The sequence below is a fragment of the Egretta garzetta genome, unplaced genomic scaffold (genome assembly GCF_000687185.1).
Source record: "Egretta garzetta isolate BGI_Z169 unplaced genomic scaffold, ASM68718v1 scaffold68, whole genome shotgun sequence".
NCBI classification, from domain to species: domain Eukaryota; kingdom Metazoa; phylum Chordata; class Aves; order Pelecaniformes; family Ardeidae; genus Egretta; species Egretta garzetta.
The window spans coordinates 3,174,402-3,191,292 of NW_009260774.1; the positions used below are offsets into that span (position 1 = coordinate 3,174,402).

Genomic DNA, 16,891 nt, shown 5'->3' on the forward strand with positions numbered 1-16,891 from the left:
GTACTAAATCCAAAACACAGCACTATGCTAGCTACTATGAAGAAAATTAACTCTATCCCAGCTGAAACCAGGACATCTTGAAAGAAAAGTTACTTAAATACTGCCGAAGAGCAGTAAGTTTACTATATATACACTCATAAAGAGAAACATAGGCAAAGAAGTATTTCAAACACCTCTGAATTTTGGAAGCATGGATCAAATCCATCTTATTCTGAACACAGAAGCAGCACTTGGATTAAGATGGTCATTATTCAGCAAGCTGAACTTTTTTGTTAGAAGGAAAGGTTTTATATGATGCCCTTAAAAGCATCAGTTTTGCCTTGACTGATTTTATTTTGAATTCATTAAGGAAAGGCGATGTAGAAGAATTTGTGTTTTTACTTTAAGAAGGGAATAAAAACTAGAACTGGGATTTTCATTCCATTTTAGGTAAATGGAAAGAAACAAGACAGTTTCAGTCTTGGATTTAAAACTGATTTACAAATATATGTTTACCTAATTTTTCCTGCAAAAGAGTAAGTTATTAATCAGAATAGTCTGACACATTACTGATTACAGAATAACAGTACTAGAACCTTGAAGTCTACCATCATCTTTAGAAAGCACTTTGTCCAAATGGGAAACCTGTTTCAAACTACAAGGTAGAAGTACATTAGAAAACCCACACAAATTCCTAGCCTAAGTGTTCTCATTACCCATGTTAACATCAACCCTTTTACTTCTGCTCAAAACCTGTGCTTGAGCCTGCAGAAATGAATTTCACAATTTCACATTTTCTATAAGAATTTACGATCATTTTTTATCATGCTGTTTTGCCTTCTTCCCCCATCCTCAACATACACAGATCGGCAAACAAGTACTTTGCATTCCTTATAGGATACTAGGTATATAATTTGAAGGCATCAGAAGAATGCTGGAGAGTGAAGCTTTTGAATCCTTTCTGACATACAGAGCTTTTGGAAAGAGCATACCATTTTCCCGTTCTATGCCCTTCACTACAGTAGCCACGTGTGAATGTTCTCTTCCACTTTTATGTTCTAGCACTGAAATTACATGCTGAAAAGTTTTGTTTCAAGCAACATCCAAAAAAGCAGTCTTGTTCCTCCACAAAGATTGCAATCGGTTTATATTTTAGCAGTAGTAGCTGTAATTATTTATTAAAGGTACTACCTCACATTAGTCAACACTACTCCTGTCAAGGTATCTAGTTTGCTCTGGTCTTACTATTCATTAGTCTTTCCTATACAGTTGAAAACCTACTCAACTGTGCTATTTGATTATGTTGCCAGTTATTCTTTAATACGAAATCAGTATACACATCATACACATGGTAGGCCAATGCCAACAGCCTCATCCCCTCAAACTGAAATCTGACCACATACCCTGTTTTGCAAGTTCTTGGATCCATGAACACTGTTTCTTCAAAGAGTTTTTTCCTAAAAGCTGAGTGCTTTACTTAGTGTCCACAGAAGGACCTTTGACATACATAAAAATAGAATTATCTTGAGTAAAAAAAAGTAAATCAGGAAAATGTAAGGAAAAATTGTGTATTAAAAAATACTAGAAAACTAGACAAGCAAGAATTACAGATGCAAAAGAATTGCTTAACACTGTGACAAGCTTCCCTACTCCTGAAACATGTTTCAGATTTATAAAATCCAATTTCCCTCCAAGATTCCTACAGTATGATTTCCGCTCAGATCCTCAACTACAATAACTGGGATTACTCACTAAAAATACACACGATACATCTCTAGGTTCCTTTGGGACACCTGAATACTTACCATTGAATTATTGTAAGCCGTTCTACAGCTGACCAGCCATGTTCCACATGCAATCCAGTTTTGAAAACACTTTTTTCAATAGGTATAGCAAAGCCTCTAACAATCTTGAGCAAAGTTATCCTGCTTTTCTTTAGTGTAATTATTCTGTTCAAGCAATCACATAATGTGGCACTATCAGCAGTCCAAATAATTTTGTTGCAGATATTATTAGTTATTTCTCTTTTGGCTACTTGCTCTTCAGATTCTGTCTGTGCCCCCAACCTTTAACTACAAAGCATGAGTAAGACTGCTCAGCACAGACAAAACGAGTATTCTGATCCATGCTCATTTTTTTGTTGAGGGGAAAAAAAGAAGGATTTATTAATTTTAAGTGTGGTAACACTATGCATGACTTTTGTTCTGTTCATACTCAAACAACTCAACAACAAATTACTAAGCAACTGATCAAAAAATAAGGTGCATATATCTGTGTGTGTGTCTTATTTTTTTTTCCTACCCAAAACTTCACATTCTAAAAGCTTTAAGCTGTTCGTTTTAAAAAAATCTAGTCACATACTCACAATAATCCTCTCTTTTCCAATTATACATCATGGGTGGCCTGCACTACCTGAACTGATACTAACCTTGACCAAAATGAGTGACTGCAGACAACTAATACAAATCACACAACTGGAAAAAAAAGTCCTTGCTTCAGAATTTAAATACAGTTGTGCATCAGTAGTTACGTTTTACCATTTCTCATTATTTTAAGCAGTGAAATCCTTTTAACACCTTAATTAGAAAGCACGTATGCAGCTGCTTAGAAGCCCTTCTTTTCAACATTACCTTTACTGTTGGCATCTTCACCAGTTTCTTCTTCTTCTACTTCTTCAACATCTTCCATATCCTGTTGATCAAGTTCAGACTGTTCTTTGCTATTAGGAATATTCAATAACAGGATTAAGAAGTTAATTTTATAAAATACTATAATGAGCTTAAAGAGCTCAAGTTAGAGGTCACATGGGTAGAGGCAAACTGTTGCATCAGTTCTGATCTATGACAAACTAGAAGTTGAAATAGCCAAAGCCAAATTTGTCTTCATTGATTCAAGTTTCACATTTGACAATCTCAGAACAGTTCAAAGAACTAGCAGCTTTTAAGAATTCCAAAACAAGACAAAGCCTCCTTCTGCTCTACACATCCTCTTTAAGATGTGCAGGCCTTGAGAACCAAGGGTAGGTTCACCTAAGCTATACTTCAAATGCTCATATTTTGTGGCATTCAAAGTATAGAATAAAACTACATACAGTGAAACAATAGTAATGGACAGCACTATCTGTTTTTTCCCCTCCAGAATTCCAGCTAACATAGTAAGTTGACTGGTGCCTTGTCCCAGTTTTTGATTTGCTTACAACTAAGATCTCAAACCCATTTGGCATGAGCAACTTGAGCTTTTCTCCCACACTCTCTAAGCCTCACGTCTTGCCACAGTACCAAGATCACTACTTAGACCCTGTCTATCAAATATCTGGAGACCACAGACACCCAAAGTACAGCATAGTCAGAACCTTGGTAACCTACAGATTTTACTTACTTGTCTATGTCTGCCATTCTCCTAGATTTCAAACCCTAGAGGAAAAAAATAAAATAACTGTAAGAACAACAGCACTGGACTTCACTTACAAGGTGTACAGGCAAATGCCATAATATTGAAAAGGAAAGAAACACAAACCATGTCAGCTTAAAGAAATGGGGTAAATACATGTTACATTTTGAAGAGTGGCATCTCTCCCATGCACTTTTTGAGCTCTCACTCTAAAGCATACAGAAATACTGAAAAACTTTTTTCGTTTAGAATCAACAGATCTACTCACATAAATTTAAGTACCAGCAAAATGCCATGTTGTGTTTTCTATCATAGTCCTGTACCAACATTACAGATAAAAAACTAGTCCTGTCTAAGTATAAAATCAAAATATAACCTGAGGAAAACTGAAGCAAAAAGTGTGCTAGAACCCTTTTGGTAACTGTTTACTCATTTCCAGCATATAATTACAGACGATACATATAAGCTAAATCAGTGTCTTTTAATACTGAAGACACATTTTTGTGGATTACTTTTAATGCCAACTTCACAAAACCAATCCAAGTAGTTCCCTAGAACACCCAGAAAATTTCAAGATTAAAAAAAAGACACTAGGTGCCAAGCTATTTAACATGACTAATTTCTGTGTCCTGAATGATCAGAATTTTCTTAAGTATCTCAGTGTCATCAGAAACACATTTCAGACACAGTAACTAGAAACATCATATGTTGAGACTATTGCAAATCTTTCACACCATGAAGCACCTATATTCTCAAATGTATTACAAGATGAATAACATTTTCCACCAGCAAAACAGTACTTGGGAGTCTAGTCTCCAAAAAGATGTTTCAGGTAGCTTGAAGTCCAAGAACGTACTACACACAAGAAAATACTGTCCCATCACTGCCATCTTAGGTCCAATGGTTCAGGAGACACCAAGTAGCAAGAATAATTCACTGGTCCAGGAAGCATAAAAACTGCTGCTGTCCAATAAACTAAACACATTCAAGTTTCCTTCAGGAAGTTCAACTCCTTGTAATGCATTCTAATGAAAACTTTAGTCAAAATGTTGGAGGTATATGTTCCAGAAAAAATGAAAATTCCGTTTGGTAATGCGTGTAACATACGAGCCCAATCCCAGTAAGATCAGGACATTAACTGTCAATATGAAAAGACATGTTAGAATCTGAACTTCAGAATTTAACACCTACATTCTACATAGATATAATCAAAATATATTTTTCTGCTGTCATAACTACTTCCCAACAATTACATGGGAAGGAATTATCTGAGGTCATAATTTAGGACCACAACTTTACAGTGCTAATAAAGTATTAAGGAGACTACAGGTAATCAAAAAGGTTCAATTCCCTAGTATGCAGAAAAACTAGAGAACTGACTACTTGTCAATCTATTTCACAAAAATAGTACAGTCTTTGCTATCAAATAGAATGGCAGCACTACCATAGGACATCTAACAATTCAGTAAGAAACCAAGGCATTCCAGTAACATTTCTGATACATTTTAAGTTTCTTGAAATTTAGATCACGTTTGCGTGTCTGGTGACTTCAGGTTTACACATGGATGCAAGCTGCCTACATAACAATTCCAAGGAGTCTCCTTTGGATACCATTCTCAAGAGATAACATGGACTGAAGACCTACAGAAACTGAAAACATACCACAATTACAACTCCCATTTCAATGCCTCCGTATTTCTTGAGCAATATTATTAGCATTATTTCTGATTTGCAAAAGGTTTTATCCATGCAAAATATACAACTTTTTCCTTATAAATTTCCTCTTAACTTGCTTGTCATGCAAGACCTTTTTAAGGAGACTGGTAGTATCACTGTGCAAAAGAACACAAGATGCACAGTTCACCTGCATTTCACACATTTTTATGCAAATGTGGCAGACAGTGATCACATTCACAAACTATTATTGCTCCTTGCAGAGACCAACATTCCTCTCTCTATTCTCCCCAAATACAGCTTCACTTTCCATAAAACTAGAGGCAGTTCGTTCAACAAAGGTGTGACTGGAAACACAACCCTTGAGGTCTCACCACGCCAGTGGGCAAGGTGAAAGAGCAGCTGAAACACCTTAGATAAAGGTTTGCTGAAAGAGACCGACTTCTACACTTCATTTAAACATTTTTTTTCTAAAAGAGGACATGAGATTGGCTAGCACCAAGTCATGCCTAAAAAACTTTAAGACGTGTCCATCCCACCTCCAACAGTGGCCATTAGCAGATGCCTAGGAAAAAAAGCAATGACATGGGAAGGATTCTGCCAGACACTCCTCTAGCTTTCAGTCACATTCAGAAAAAACATGCTGGCTCAGGAAGTGTGGGTATTTGACAATGTCATAATAAACTTTTATTTCATATCATCTTCCCTGAAACCACGCAGGTAAGCTGATGTTATCACTCAAGTATCAAAGCACTAAAATCCTGTTTCTGAATTGCAACATTCATCTCAGAGATCATAACTAAGCCAGATTTTTCTACACTGGGCAACAGTGTGGCAGAGGAAGTTTCACCAGCAGTCTCTGTGTTCCTGAATTCCTCAGTGGGCCCTTGTTTAAACCATTCTGAGCAACTACCTGCAACCTTCATCCTTTCCCTGGTTCACCCCTCTTTCCAAGGTGACTTATGACCATGCTGAAGGCATTCATCTCATTGCAGAACCCTGTGGAAGTCCAGCATCCGCCCGTCTCTCCTCACTGCAAGGGCCAGCTACTCACCCTCTGCTTCCTGGTTTTTAAACAATCCGTGCAAGCACTGCATGTTTTCCAACTATGGCCCAGTTTACTCAAAAACTTTGAAAAGCATTCTTCAAAGATTTTTTGGAAATTAAAATAGACTGTATCAAGCAGCTGCCAGCATCAGAGCCTCCCTCCAGTGCGTTCTTATCTGCCTCGTCCCATTTTTCCTGTTCTCCTTACATCACTTTTTCGTGTCTCATCCTTTAATCTTCCCTCTGCTTTTTACACAACTTGGTATCAGAACATTTGCAGTTGGAAGAGTTCTTCTTCAGACTGAGGAGATACTACTGTTTGTCATGACACTGTCATCTGCCAGCTCTAGAAAACAGTTCTTGTGTGAGGAGGCTACAAGGCACTACGCCAACAGAACTACACTGACAGACATTTAGACTAATCTGTGCAACCCACTAGTATGGATATACAGTGGCATCACATTTGGTTTATTGTCATTTACTTAAACAACCATAAGCTTTTCTGCAAACACAGTTCTACTGGTAAAAAAAACCTGTAGAGGCAGACAAGCATTGAGAAAATGCCTTCCTTAAGAGCAAATGGCCTCCACTAGTTTTGCACAATGCCTAATACAAGGTCCCAGCCTAGCATGCAGAGCTTCAGCTACATGATGTACCACAATCAGAAATACTAAAATACATTACTGCAGCGTTTATTTTGCAGTATCTCCCCAAAACTAAATCTTTGGATACAGTACTCCTATCGCTCAGCTTTCCACACGAAAGACATATCTGTCCTTCCAGTTTGTTTCATAGGTGCATTTAGGATTGCAAACAGCAGCTCCACCATATCGCTCAGCTTTCCACACGAAAGACGTATCTGTCCTTCCAGGTGCATTTAGGATTGCAAACAGCAGCTCCACCTTGGCACATCAGCAGCAGGAAGCATTTGCTGGTATCACTCCCTGAAGTAGTCCCTGGGAGATACCAGTTCACAAGTTGTCAGTGCAGGATTATAACAAACCTGGCTACAGCTGGTATGTTACTTCAAGCCCCAGCACCTAGCTGATTGCTTTGGGCTGAGATACTACTTAGAATCCAGGCCTCTTGACTGCAAGAAAAGGCTTATGAGTACCAATAAAGGGTAGCCTCCTCCCCTGTTCAAAAGCCAGCAGGCAAATAACCTCCTTATTTGTAAAATACCTTATTTCCCTGTTACTTAAGCAGCAACAGCCAGTAGCACTGCATTACGGTCAAACACAAGAGGTGCCCAGAGGCTTCACTTACAATGTTTTGCTGCCTACTGTAAAAATACACAGAGGAAAACAAATGGTTATCTTATCTTTGCAGGGTTTTAAAGACAACACATAGGAAGCTCATGCTACAAAAAGGAAGCAAAAGCACAGAAAAGCAAGCTACAGGTTTTCTAAAGGCTAAAGTTTAAAACCTTTCATTCAGATAGCTTAAGCTCGATCACAAGCCTGCCTGCCATCACAAGAAACATGTTCTTTTTCAAGACTGAAAGGTTAGGAGACTTTTAATCCAGCACAAGTTTAGCCATAGTTTTGAGGGCATCCTGCAGAACTACTAAAAATTAGCAGAACTCCCTTAAAAACTTAAATCTTATCAAATCAGTATGAAAATTTGCTATTTTCATGATGTTTAAAGGACACTTCACCTCTTTAATCTGCCATGTTTCTTAAGAAACGTCATTCACTACATGCAGAAACTAATAATGATATTGCCACGTGTTCATCCTCAAGCTACCCATTAGCAAGCTTTCAGTTTTCAGGGGTTAATTGTTTCTTCACTAAGTGATTTTGCTCAAGTGAAGACAGAAACACAAACTGTAAGTATTCAGCCCTTCCCAGGCTTTCCTTTTTTCCCCCCTAGTCTGCTCTCATCCACACAGAAACCAGTCTTGAGTTTGCACAGCAGCACCATCCATGTTACAGCAAGGACACAAACACGCTGGTGAGAAGCCTTTCCTTTTTGAAGGTCAGCTTTAAGCGTCCCAACTAAGCACACCAGTATTAGATTACCCTGACATCCGCTTGGCATCAGGAAGACAGGTCACAGCGAGGTGAATTAGGAGTCAGCTGAGGAGGCAAAACATTCCTCAGACACAGTTCCTCCAGCAAAACAACAGCTTTTTTTTTTTTTGCCCAAGCCCTCAGGCTGGCAGGCCGCCAACAGGTCTCAGCTGTTCAGCATCTCTGTGGATACCAGACCACAGAGTGTACCCCTTCCATCCCATCCCTTTCAGGAAACATCCTTACCCCTTCTCTGGAGGAATTGCTCACACAATTAGAATGTAATAACAAGTAGAAGAAGTTTCTCAAGTAGTTCAACAGACACAAATGGGCTTTTTGAGGATACTGGACCCATGCTACAGCCAAGCCTTGTTTACTCTCATCTTTAAGAAGTATCTACCCTTTTGCCTAAATGAATTTCCTCAGTAGTCAATAATTCAGAGCACTGCAAATAAGTCAGCCTGTCCATAGAATAGCATATCAGCCTCTTTCTGTCTCTGGCAAGCCTTGGGCAACTGAAACATTAACAGAAAATACTTAAAACAGATGAGTCCTATGTGGGATTAAGAAGCTGCAGCATAGAATAATAAACTAAGTGGACTAAATCAGATGTCAGTGAAGAAGAGAGGTCCAGCTGGAGTACAGCTAGTTGTATAAAAAAAAGTCAGGATTAAATCCTGTAAGCTGCTATTTGCAATGCATGCAGAAACCAAAGGTGCCAGACAAATGACATCATACCATCTAAGTTCAACTCTCACTACAGACTGGGAAACTCAAGAGGATTATATTCACTGAAAGTTACTTCAAACTGATGTTCTTGCCTAGCGTTCCAAGAGAGCAACTTGTCACATTTTTTTTGTACATAATCAGCCTCAAAAGAAGAAAATAAAATTTAAAGTAGTAGTGTAGAGATCCATCACAAAGTGCTGTTTGACTGTAAATGTTCAAAATAATTGTTTTGGGTAGTACACTTGAAGCACTAAGAGAAGTTTGTAACTTTGAAGAGCTCAAATGCTCTACATAGCACAGTCTCATTCACATCAATGTCAGAACAGGGGGAAGGGTTTAAAAAGTGCACAGTACAGGGCATAGAGTTACATACTTCAAACTTGTTGGTATTAAGACCTAAAAAAAAAAAGTATCAATCACTTCACAACTGTCAGTAGAAACTATAGTACCAACCACCAGGTCGGAAATTTGCTAGATGAGAAAGGATCACACAGTTCAGTAGTAACTGGGAAAGCATTTAGCACCTCTTCAGAAAGAAGCAATTGAATAATGTATCAGCTTTAAAATGCCATTTCAAAAAGGAATCAAGCAGAAGACCAAGTGTTTCCTTTTTACTTGTGTGATCAAATTCATGAAACAGCTATTAACATTAGCATTGGAATTGGTCATGAAACAAGGGGATATTGCACCCATCATTAACGTGACAGATAAGCAACATGTTAAAAACAGATTTTATCATTCATATTATGGAAAAATATGCCTTCTTAGGAAATCCAAAGGGCAAAAAAAAAAAAAATCAATCTCAATTAAGTGAGCAGGATAGTCCTATGCTAGAACATCAAGATACCACATCTATTTGATGTAAAACATGATGAGCCACTGAACTCTCCAGAGATGGTTTCCTTTTATTAGTGCCTCAAAGGTCTTCTGTTAACAAAAAGATTTCTGACTGTTAATGTAGGACAGCAAAAATTGACAAAATTAATTTAATTTTTCAAATCTAGAGTAGATAATTAAGACTGTCTGTGCAAATATAAGCACAGAAAACAAGTATGAGATAGTAAACAAGATAGTACTAAAATAAAGGCTACCAAGGTCTGATAAAGAGACTAAGGAGCTAACAGTGAATGGAAGCAAGTAATCCAAGTTCCTCAATACAGTAGCAAGAAGGTGCCACTGGACCCTTGCAGTAACTCAAACCCCTCTGTTTTGTTGTAATTTATTGTGTAAGCACAAGCTCATCCACTATGTCCAAAAGACATGCACAGTCAACAGCGGAAATGCTAACCGGCACAGTGATATATGGGAATCTTTAGCAAAAGCTTGAGTAAGTTCTTCTGGACCAAACAGAGAGGGATAAGAAATTCAGGTAAGCAGAGGTCTTTCACAAAACATACTCGGAACTTTTAGCTATGTGCAAGTGCTAAATCAATCAAGACGAGAAGCACTTGCATCACCACAAGGGAGATATGCCCCCTTCATAAAGGGAACACCAAGTTTCTCTGCTGAACAATCTTCCAGTCAGCTAAAGCCAATACAACTGGCAAACACTGCTGGAAAAGCTTATTGTGGTTCTTCCTTAGTTATGCATACCCCCTCCCTTTCATCAGGAACGTCTGAAGAGCTGTGAATTAAAAAAAAAAAAAAAAAAAAAGTAGGTATTTCTTTGTATAGAGCTAGACCTGCAGTTGCGTGAGTAACAGCAAGGTCAAGAGATGGAGGCTGCCACAGGCAAGTACTTTTTGTAACAGCTCATGAATAGGGTTAGGCAAGATTGAAGTCACTGTGAAACTGTATGCTACAGCAGCTTACCTTGTGATTACATGGCAAAATTCAGATCTGTCCATAGAGAATAAAACCACTAAATCATGATAATGCTGAACCAATTAACACAACACAATTAATTGAAACTGTCTGCTCTCTCCCCTTCAAGTGGTATTTTTTGCTTTTCCCAGTAACTCCTGAGGTAAAGGCACCAACCTCAGCCATTTGCCAATCCAACTATTCCACTAGTGCTTGCAGGCCTCTGCACAACACACGTTAAGGCATGAAAACACAGATTTGTCTACATTTCAACTTTAAAGTGCTCTACAACTTGCATGAGAATACCAGTTACACAATGGAAAAAACTAAAATTCTTCAAAACAAAGGAGAGTGATCATTTATATAACTAACTCAGTTACTAGTAACTGCAGGGCTTACTTTCATTCATGTGGAAAGGCTTTTAAAGCTTTCCCCTCAACTAAAATTCAAATCAGGAAATGAAGATTCAGTCAACAAATAATGAAGTCCTCTATTTTTGTAGCATTTTTATTGAATTTCAGGTAGTGCCTGTTTATTCTTGCAGCAAAGAAAGAATCTCCATAAGGAGAAGGAAATGGACTACAGAATTACAATTTAAAATCAGGACTGAATTATATCTGCATGTTTGTGTCTGCTACTGATCTGAGCTCCCTGATCGTGTTCTAAAAATAGGGTAATTAACACACAATGTGGCCTTTGTTCTGGATGCCAAGATTCTGTAGCAGAAAACCTACTGATTTCCATTTAGAACAATCTGTCATTATTAGAAAAGTAATCCAGAAGTTTAAATTCAAATCTGAAAAACCTAAATAAGGATTTTTTTTTTTCCAAAAAACCAAACTAATCAGTATAGCTTGTTGCAGTTTCTCCTTTCCATCACTGATAACAGGAAAACAGCAGCCATCCTGAAAATCAAAATCTTCATACATAGAAAGATCTTTAAAACTTCCTAAGAGAGTACTTCTCTATACAGTTCATGTTGGTACAAATATTGTTTGTTAAAAAGTATCAAAGTAATACAAAAATTGTGTTTTAACAAAGTACTTCAGGCAGTAGGGTGCATTTTAGCAGTTTAAAAGATCAACTTGCACATGCCACAACATCAAACGAAGGAAAGAGTTGTCAGTTGACTACTGCAATTGCCACATAATCAAACACAACCATATTGGCAGTTATGCTGCTATCTGCCAGACTCACACACTGCAGCATTCAAGTTTTTATCCAGTCTGGCTTAAAAAAAACATCTAAACATCCTTATCTGAAAAGAAAGTTAAAAAAAACACTGAAAGATGTGCACAGGTTTCAAAAACGTGGTTTTTGCTGGAACATCTGATGAATGTGATACTGTAAATTCATTCACTCCCCAAGAAGCCACTGAGTTTCCTAAAATATATTTAGCAACTTTTTTGTTAGCTTCCATTCAGTATTTTTTCCATGGAAACAAAGCCATTACTCAACTGTAAACCTGAAAACATCCAGTTTTCAACTAACAAGCTAGCATTCACTAAAAAAACCCAACACAGCAATAATCTAACTTTGTCACATTTTGGAGGCTATTAAGGGTGAAACATTACAACTGGTAGCAAGACCCAAGAGAAGTATAGACATGGCTATGGTTTCAGTAAGTCACTTTCAAATGAATACAGGTGCAGAGCTTAAAAAGTGTTTGTAAACGTATACTACACCTGTAGAAAAGAACTTGAGCCTTATTTACAAAGTGATCTTCATAAACATTTTGTGAATTTCACTCAATCACACTTTTGGCACCAATAGAGGTACCCAATAACTCCATAACAGTGAAGGTGATAAAGAGGCCATGTCACGAAGACCTCACCAGTTCAAAACGAGAGAGCACGTTTCTGATGATGCTATCTTGCACACACAAGGAACAGAATAAAGCGCTTAAACCAGCTCATACTTAACCATTCAAAGTCAAGATGAGTAAATTCCAAAACTGGAGTATCAGAGAATTAAGAACTGTTTAAAAGGGTGATCCAAGTGAGGCAAAATAAACAGCACTAAAATCAAAAGTAATATGCATTAAAAGAAGTGATCCAAACTAATCTAGAATTCAAAAGGTCAAAAAATTGCTGTGCAAAGACACGGGTATAATTGCATGCAGCCCACTGAAGACTTCTGCTCAACATGCAGAAGTAGTGAAGATCTGAAATGAATGCATGATGATTAAAACACACAATGCAAAATAACGTCATCAAACACTTCAGTGATGTATCCTTATTGAGGTTACTGTATGCACTGCTGAACATTGTGGAAGAGAGGAAGTAGCTCAGTCCAGGGCCTAGCAACGTGAATACCCGAGGAACAGAAGCGGTTTAAATCTGAGATTAGTAGTATTTGCGAGGCGTACAATGAAAATGACACAAGTTAACCCAAGTTAAAAGGAAGTTCAAAAAGAGCCGATTAAAGATTAGTTTGGATGTAAAAAATTAATTGTTTTATCTCATGTCCCCTCCAACTTAGCCTTTCAAATGCTCAGGCAGTTTTTTTAACTAGAGCCAGAACTAAAAGGAAACTTTCCCTCAGTGGCCAGTCATCCCACAAGAAACGTCAATGAACTGTTCCTCTGCTGAAATATCATGTATTAAATTTCTAGAGAAAGCAGTTGACTGATTTAATCTTACTGAAGATGGTCAGAAAAGACAACAAGCATTTATGATTCTAACCTGTGTCTTAGAAGCCAGGGCATTTGCTCTGCTCCAGATTTCAGGTTTCTGCTTAGTCCAATCTCCTAACAATTTCCAGCACTTGAAAATGGAAATAATTCTAGTATCTCTCAGGTTTTAGGTGAGGGTTGCTTTGTTGTTTGTTTTGGTTGTGGTTTGGGGGTGGGGTGGTATTTTTTTTAAATAAATGCCAAATCAGCAGCTGAACACCACACAGATACAGGTACATCCAGAAGCTGAAGTTTTCATATCTAAAACATTCACATTTTTGATCATAAAAAGCTACTGAGGATAAACTGGCAGTATTTTGTTCCAAAGTCTACAAAGATCATGTGATGTGCAAGCGCCTACTCATTACCACAAGTTTAAAGCTTTAAACTGAGCCATAACCAATGTAAATTATTTCTGCGCAGTTGTACATTTAAGCACACATTCAGCTCTCAGATGCATCCTGTACTTTCCAATACTAAAATCTAAGCAGCTTTCCATCTAGGAAAGATCACCTGTCTAACCTTTGGCAGTAGTTAAAATATAGATTATGTTTTGATAATATGTAAATTAATTTAAAATATTAGTCTCTAGGGAGAACATAAATGACTTCAAATCTTTAATTATTTAGATTTTAAAACTAAATATAAAGTAACATGAGTAAATTAGCAGTGTCCCCTTCTTTTCTGCATGCAACTGAAGTTTTAGTCTGCAACAGTCTTCCTGAAAACTCGAAGTTACCACTAAAAACACAAGGCCACATTCATATTTAAGATTTTTCCCATTGCATTATCTTTGTTGAGTGTAGGAAGTCCTCAAAAACCTCATACATTGTTTCTAAATAGCTTAATTTTTCATAAGATCATCAAATGAATCCCCCCAAGCAACTTTCATGATGCCTTCCAGGCATGTCTGGTTTTCTAGACAAATACATGATGACACCAGGCCTACTCTCCAGAAAAACAAAGTTAGGCGATCCGGAACTGCACTAACCTCCGAGAAGAGTGAGGATCAGTTAGATTGAATTAACTTCAATTATAATCACTTTTGAGCTCAAAGTAATTTATAAATCAAAACTGACCTATAAGCATTAAACCCATCATCACAACCATTTCTCAGATTAAAAACCACTTGTAGAATACTGTTCTGCTCTGTTATTTACTAGCTGGTTTCCCAATGAGAAGTTAGATGGAATGCAGTCACCCACACCAGACACTAACTCAGAAGACTCCTCAGCTCTAGTAAAATACGACCAACATTAAGAAGTCTTGTTTCTGCCTGCAAAGTACTACCTCCTGTATAAATGCCTACTAGTAGTGCCACACAAATACCAAAGCGCTATCAGTCCATGCAAAAACCCAAAGCTGAAGTTCCACTGAATGTATATACAAATGCAAAAAAAGGAACACTCATTTAAAGAACACACACATCTCCATTTTCTGCAAACTGTCCAATTCCTGAAGTTGCCCAAAGAAATAAGAATTGGGCCTTTAGTCTGAAAGACAGCATGTTTGTGGCTGTTGATGCAAGAACCTGAAGACGAACTGGGTTACACCTATATTAACAAAAAGGTATAGATACCATAGAGATGTTCATTACACCCATTGGTCTACTGGAACAAATTGGCTTTCACCAAAGGATTCTATCAATAATTCAAAATAGAAGAAACTTGTCTTATTTTTCCTGAGATTCTTCACTACGGAAATTCAAATCGTCAAGCTATTTTATTCCCTGAAGAAATATCATCTCTGCCACCATGTTACAATTACTTCAACTTTTAGGAGCTAAGCTAATAAACAGATTTATACCAACCAGACTGACAGTACAGTAAGCCAAAGCTTCCTTAAAGATCTGGAGTTCTGAATTAAAGAACACGGTCTCAGCCTGGAAGACTCAGGTCTTACTCAGGGTTGTGAAAACTCTGTCAACAAAGCTTCATAACATACCCACAGTGCCTTTCTTTCAGTTTCACTTGTGCACACATGTTTATTGTCAGTTATGCAAGAAGCTAAGAAAAAAACCCAGACCACCCATTTCCAGGGTGCTCAGTAAGCAGATCACCATAACAAGTCCCCTGTCTGCTCCCAGGAACAGTTTTTGAGTGAGGTAGGGGCTAGATGAAGCACAAGGATCACAAGAGCATTACTGTGCTGAACACGTACCCCTGCTACAGCGCATCCAGGGCTTCTAGCATTCCCTGAAACACAGGGCTGGCTGCACAGATGCTGCACGCTACTGCTGTGCGTTGCCAGCAGGCCCAACACTCACTGCCTAGCCCTATGAATGCCAGAGAGGGACCAGGGGCTTTGAAAAACACCAGATCTACCCCCTGCACACAAGACCCTCAGTCTACAACCCTCTGTCCTCAGAAACCACAACACATGATATACAAAAAAAAGTAGAGGGAAGGGAGACTGCTAATATGTACCCCTCAGAGGAGTGAGTGGGTCACACAAACAGAAGTTCAGGTATCAGTGACCTATTCTAAGCACTTGTTTTATCAACTTTTCAGGAACCTGAAGCCTGAGCAGCCTAAGCTTTTGTCTGGTACAGAGGCATCCAAGTCACTCAAATGCCAATGTATGTAGATTTCAAACTCTATTTTGCCCTAAGAATTAAGATAACTTCTGGATTTACAAGAGACTGGAAGCCATCCAGCTTGCTTCAATCCAAGTACAGTGCTGTTAAAGAGTGTACCATTGTAAAATGGGCACAGCAGGAAAGCTACTAACTAACAAGCTACTAACTAACAAGCTACTAACTAACAAGCTACTAACTAACAAGCTACTAACTAACAAGCTACTAACTAACAAGCTACTAACTAACAAGCTACTAACATTTTTGTCAGAAACTACTTGCACCAGCTTTACGCAGCCCTAGGCCTTAGCACTTCTCTCAAGTTTTATTTCATGACTGAAATTAAAACAATCAGGCACTATCTCCTGCCTGATTAACCTAATGTCCACTAGCAGATGTTAAAATCCCAACAGAGTGGGTGAGCAGAGGACAGTGTTTGTCACACCTTGCACACTCAGTGCCCGCTTCTCTTACCTTCCTGAAAGGAGTTAGAGCATGACATGTAAGTGTATCTCCATAGAGCTTCAAACACAGACACGCATGAAACTACGGTGTGCTCTGAGATAAACTGTGGAAGATGCTGCCGTATTCTTACTATGCCACAGTCACTTGAACTAAAGGTTTGTGTTTTCTTCTGCAAGCGAAGGGGGTAGGCTTGGTATTAAACACTGAAAGCCTCACAAGTACTGGCAGCGCAAGTCCCCTAAATACCCAATACGGAGTAGAAGGAATATGTTTTATATGCAGATAGATACATATGAATGCTATAGCTAAAGAACGCTAAAGCCAAGACTTCCAACTGTAGTTACTAGATCTTTCAGGTAGTTTCTTATTCTCCCTCGGCGACAGACAGCAGGCGCCTCCCCCATCTGCTGCTGCGGACAACGGGCACGGCCAGCGTCAGGAGGACAGCAAAGGCCTCATTTTGGGCGATACCAGCTCGCAGGCACCCGGAGAAGCGACATGTTGAACTCCAGAACGCCGAAAAACGCTCTCTCCCGAGGCAGG

General features: G+C 38.4%; 1 protein-coding gene across 2 annotated transcripts in view; it reads right to left on the reverse strand.

Moving 5' to 3' along the window:
• NAP1L1 (nucleosome assembly protein 1 like 1) overlaps window positions 1-15,213 on the reverse strand; it is a 30,983-nt gene extending 15,770 nt beyond the window's left edge. Inside the window, exons 1-3 of one of the 2 annotated variants that reach the window (XM_035901694.1) lie at window positions 15,119-15,213; window positions 3,358-3,392; window positions 2,610-2,698 (exon numbers count right to left, since the gene is read on the reverse strand). In XM_035901694.1, the coding sequence (XP_035757587.1) occupies window positions 2,610-2,698; window positions 3,358-3,374 (106 nt within the window). In that variant the 5' untranslated portion in view covers window positions 3,375-3,392; window positions 15,119-15,213. Of the gene's footprint in view, window positions 1-2,609; window positions 2,699-3,357; window positions 3,393-15,118 lie in introns of those variants that run through there. The other variant, XM_009646275.2, reaches the window with a different exon arrangement.
• Between the last annotated feature and the right edge of the window lie 1,678 nt (window positions 15,214-16,891).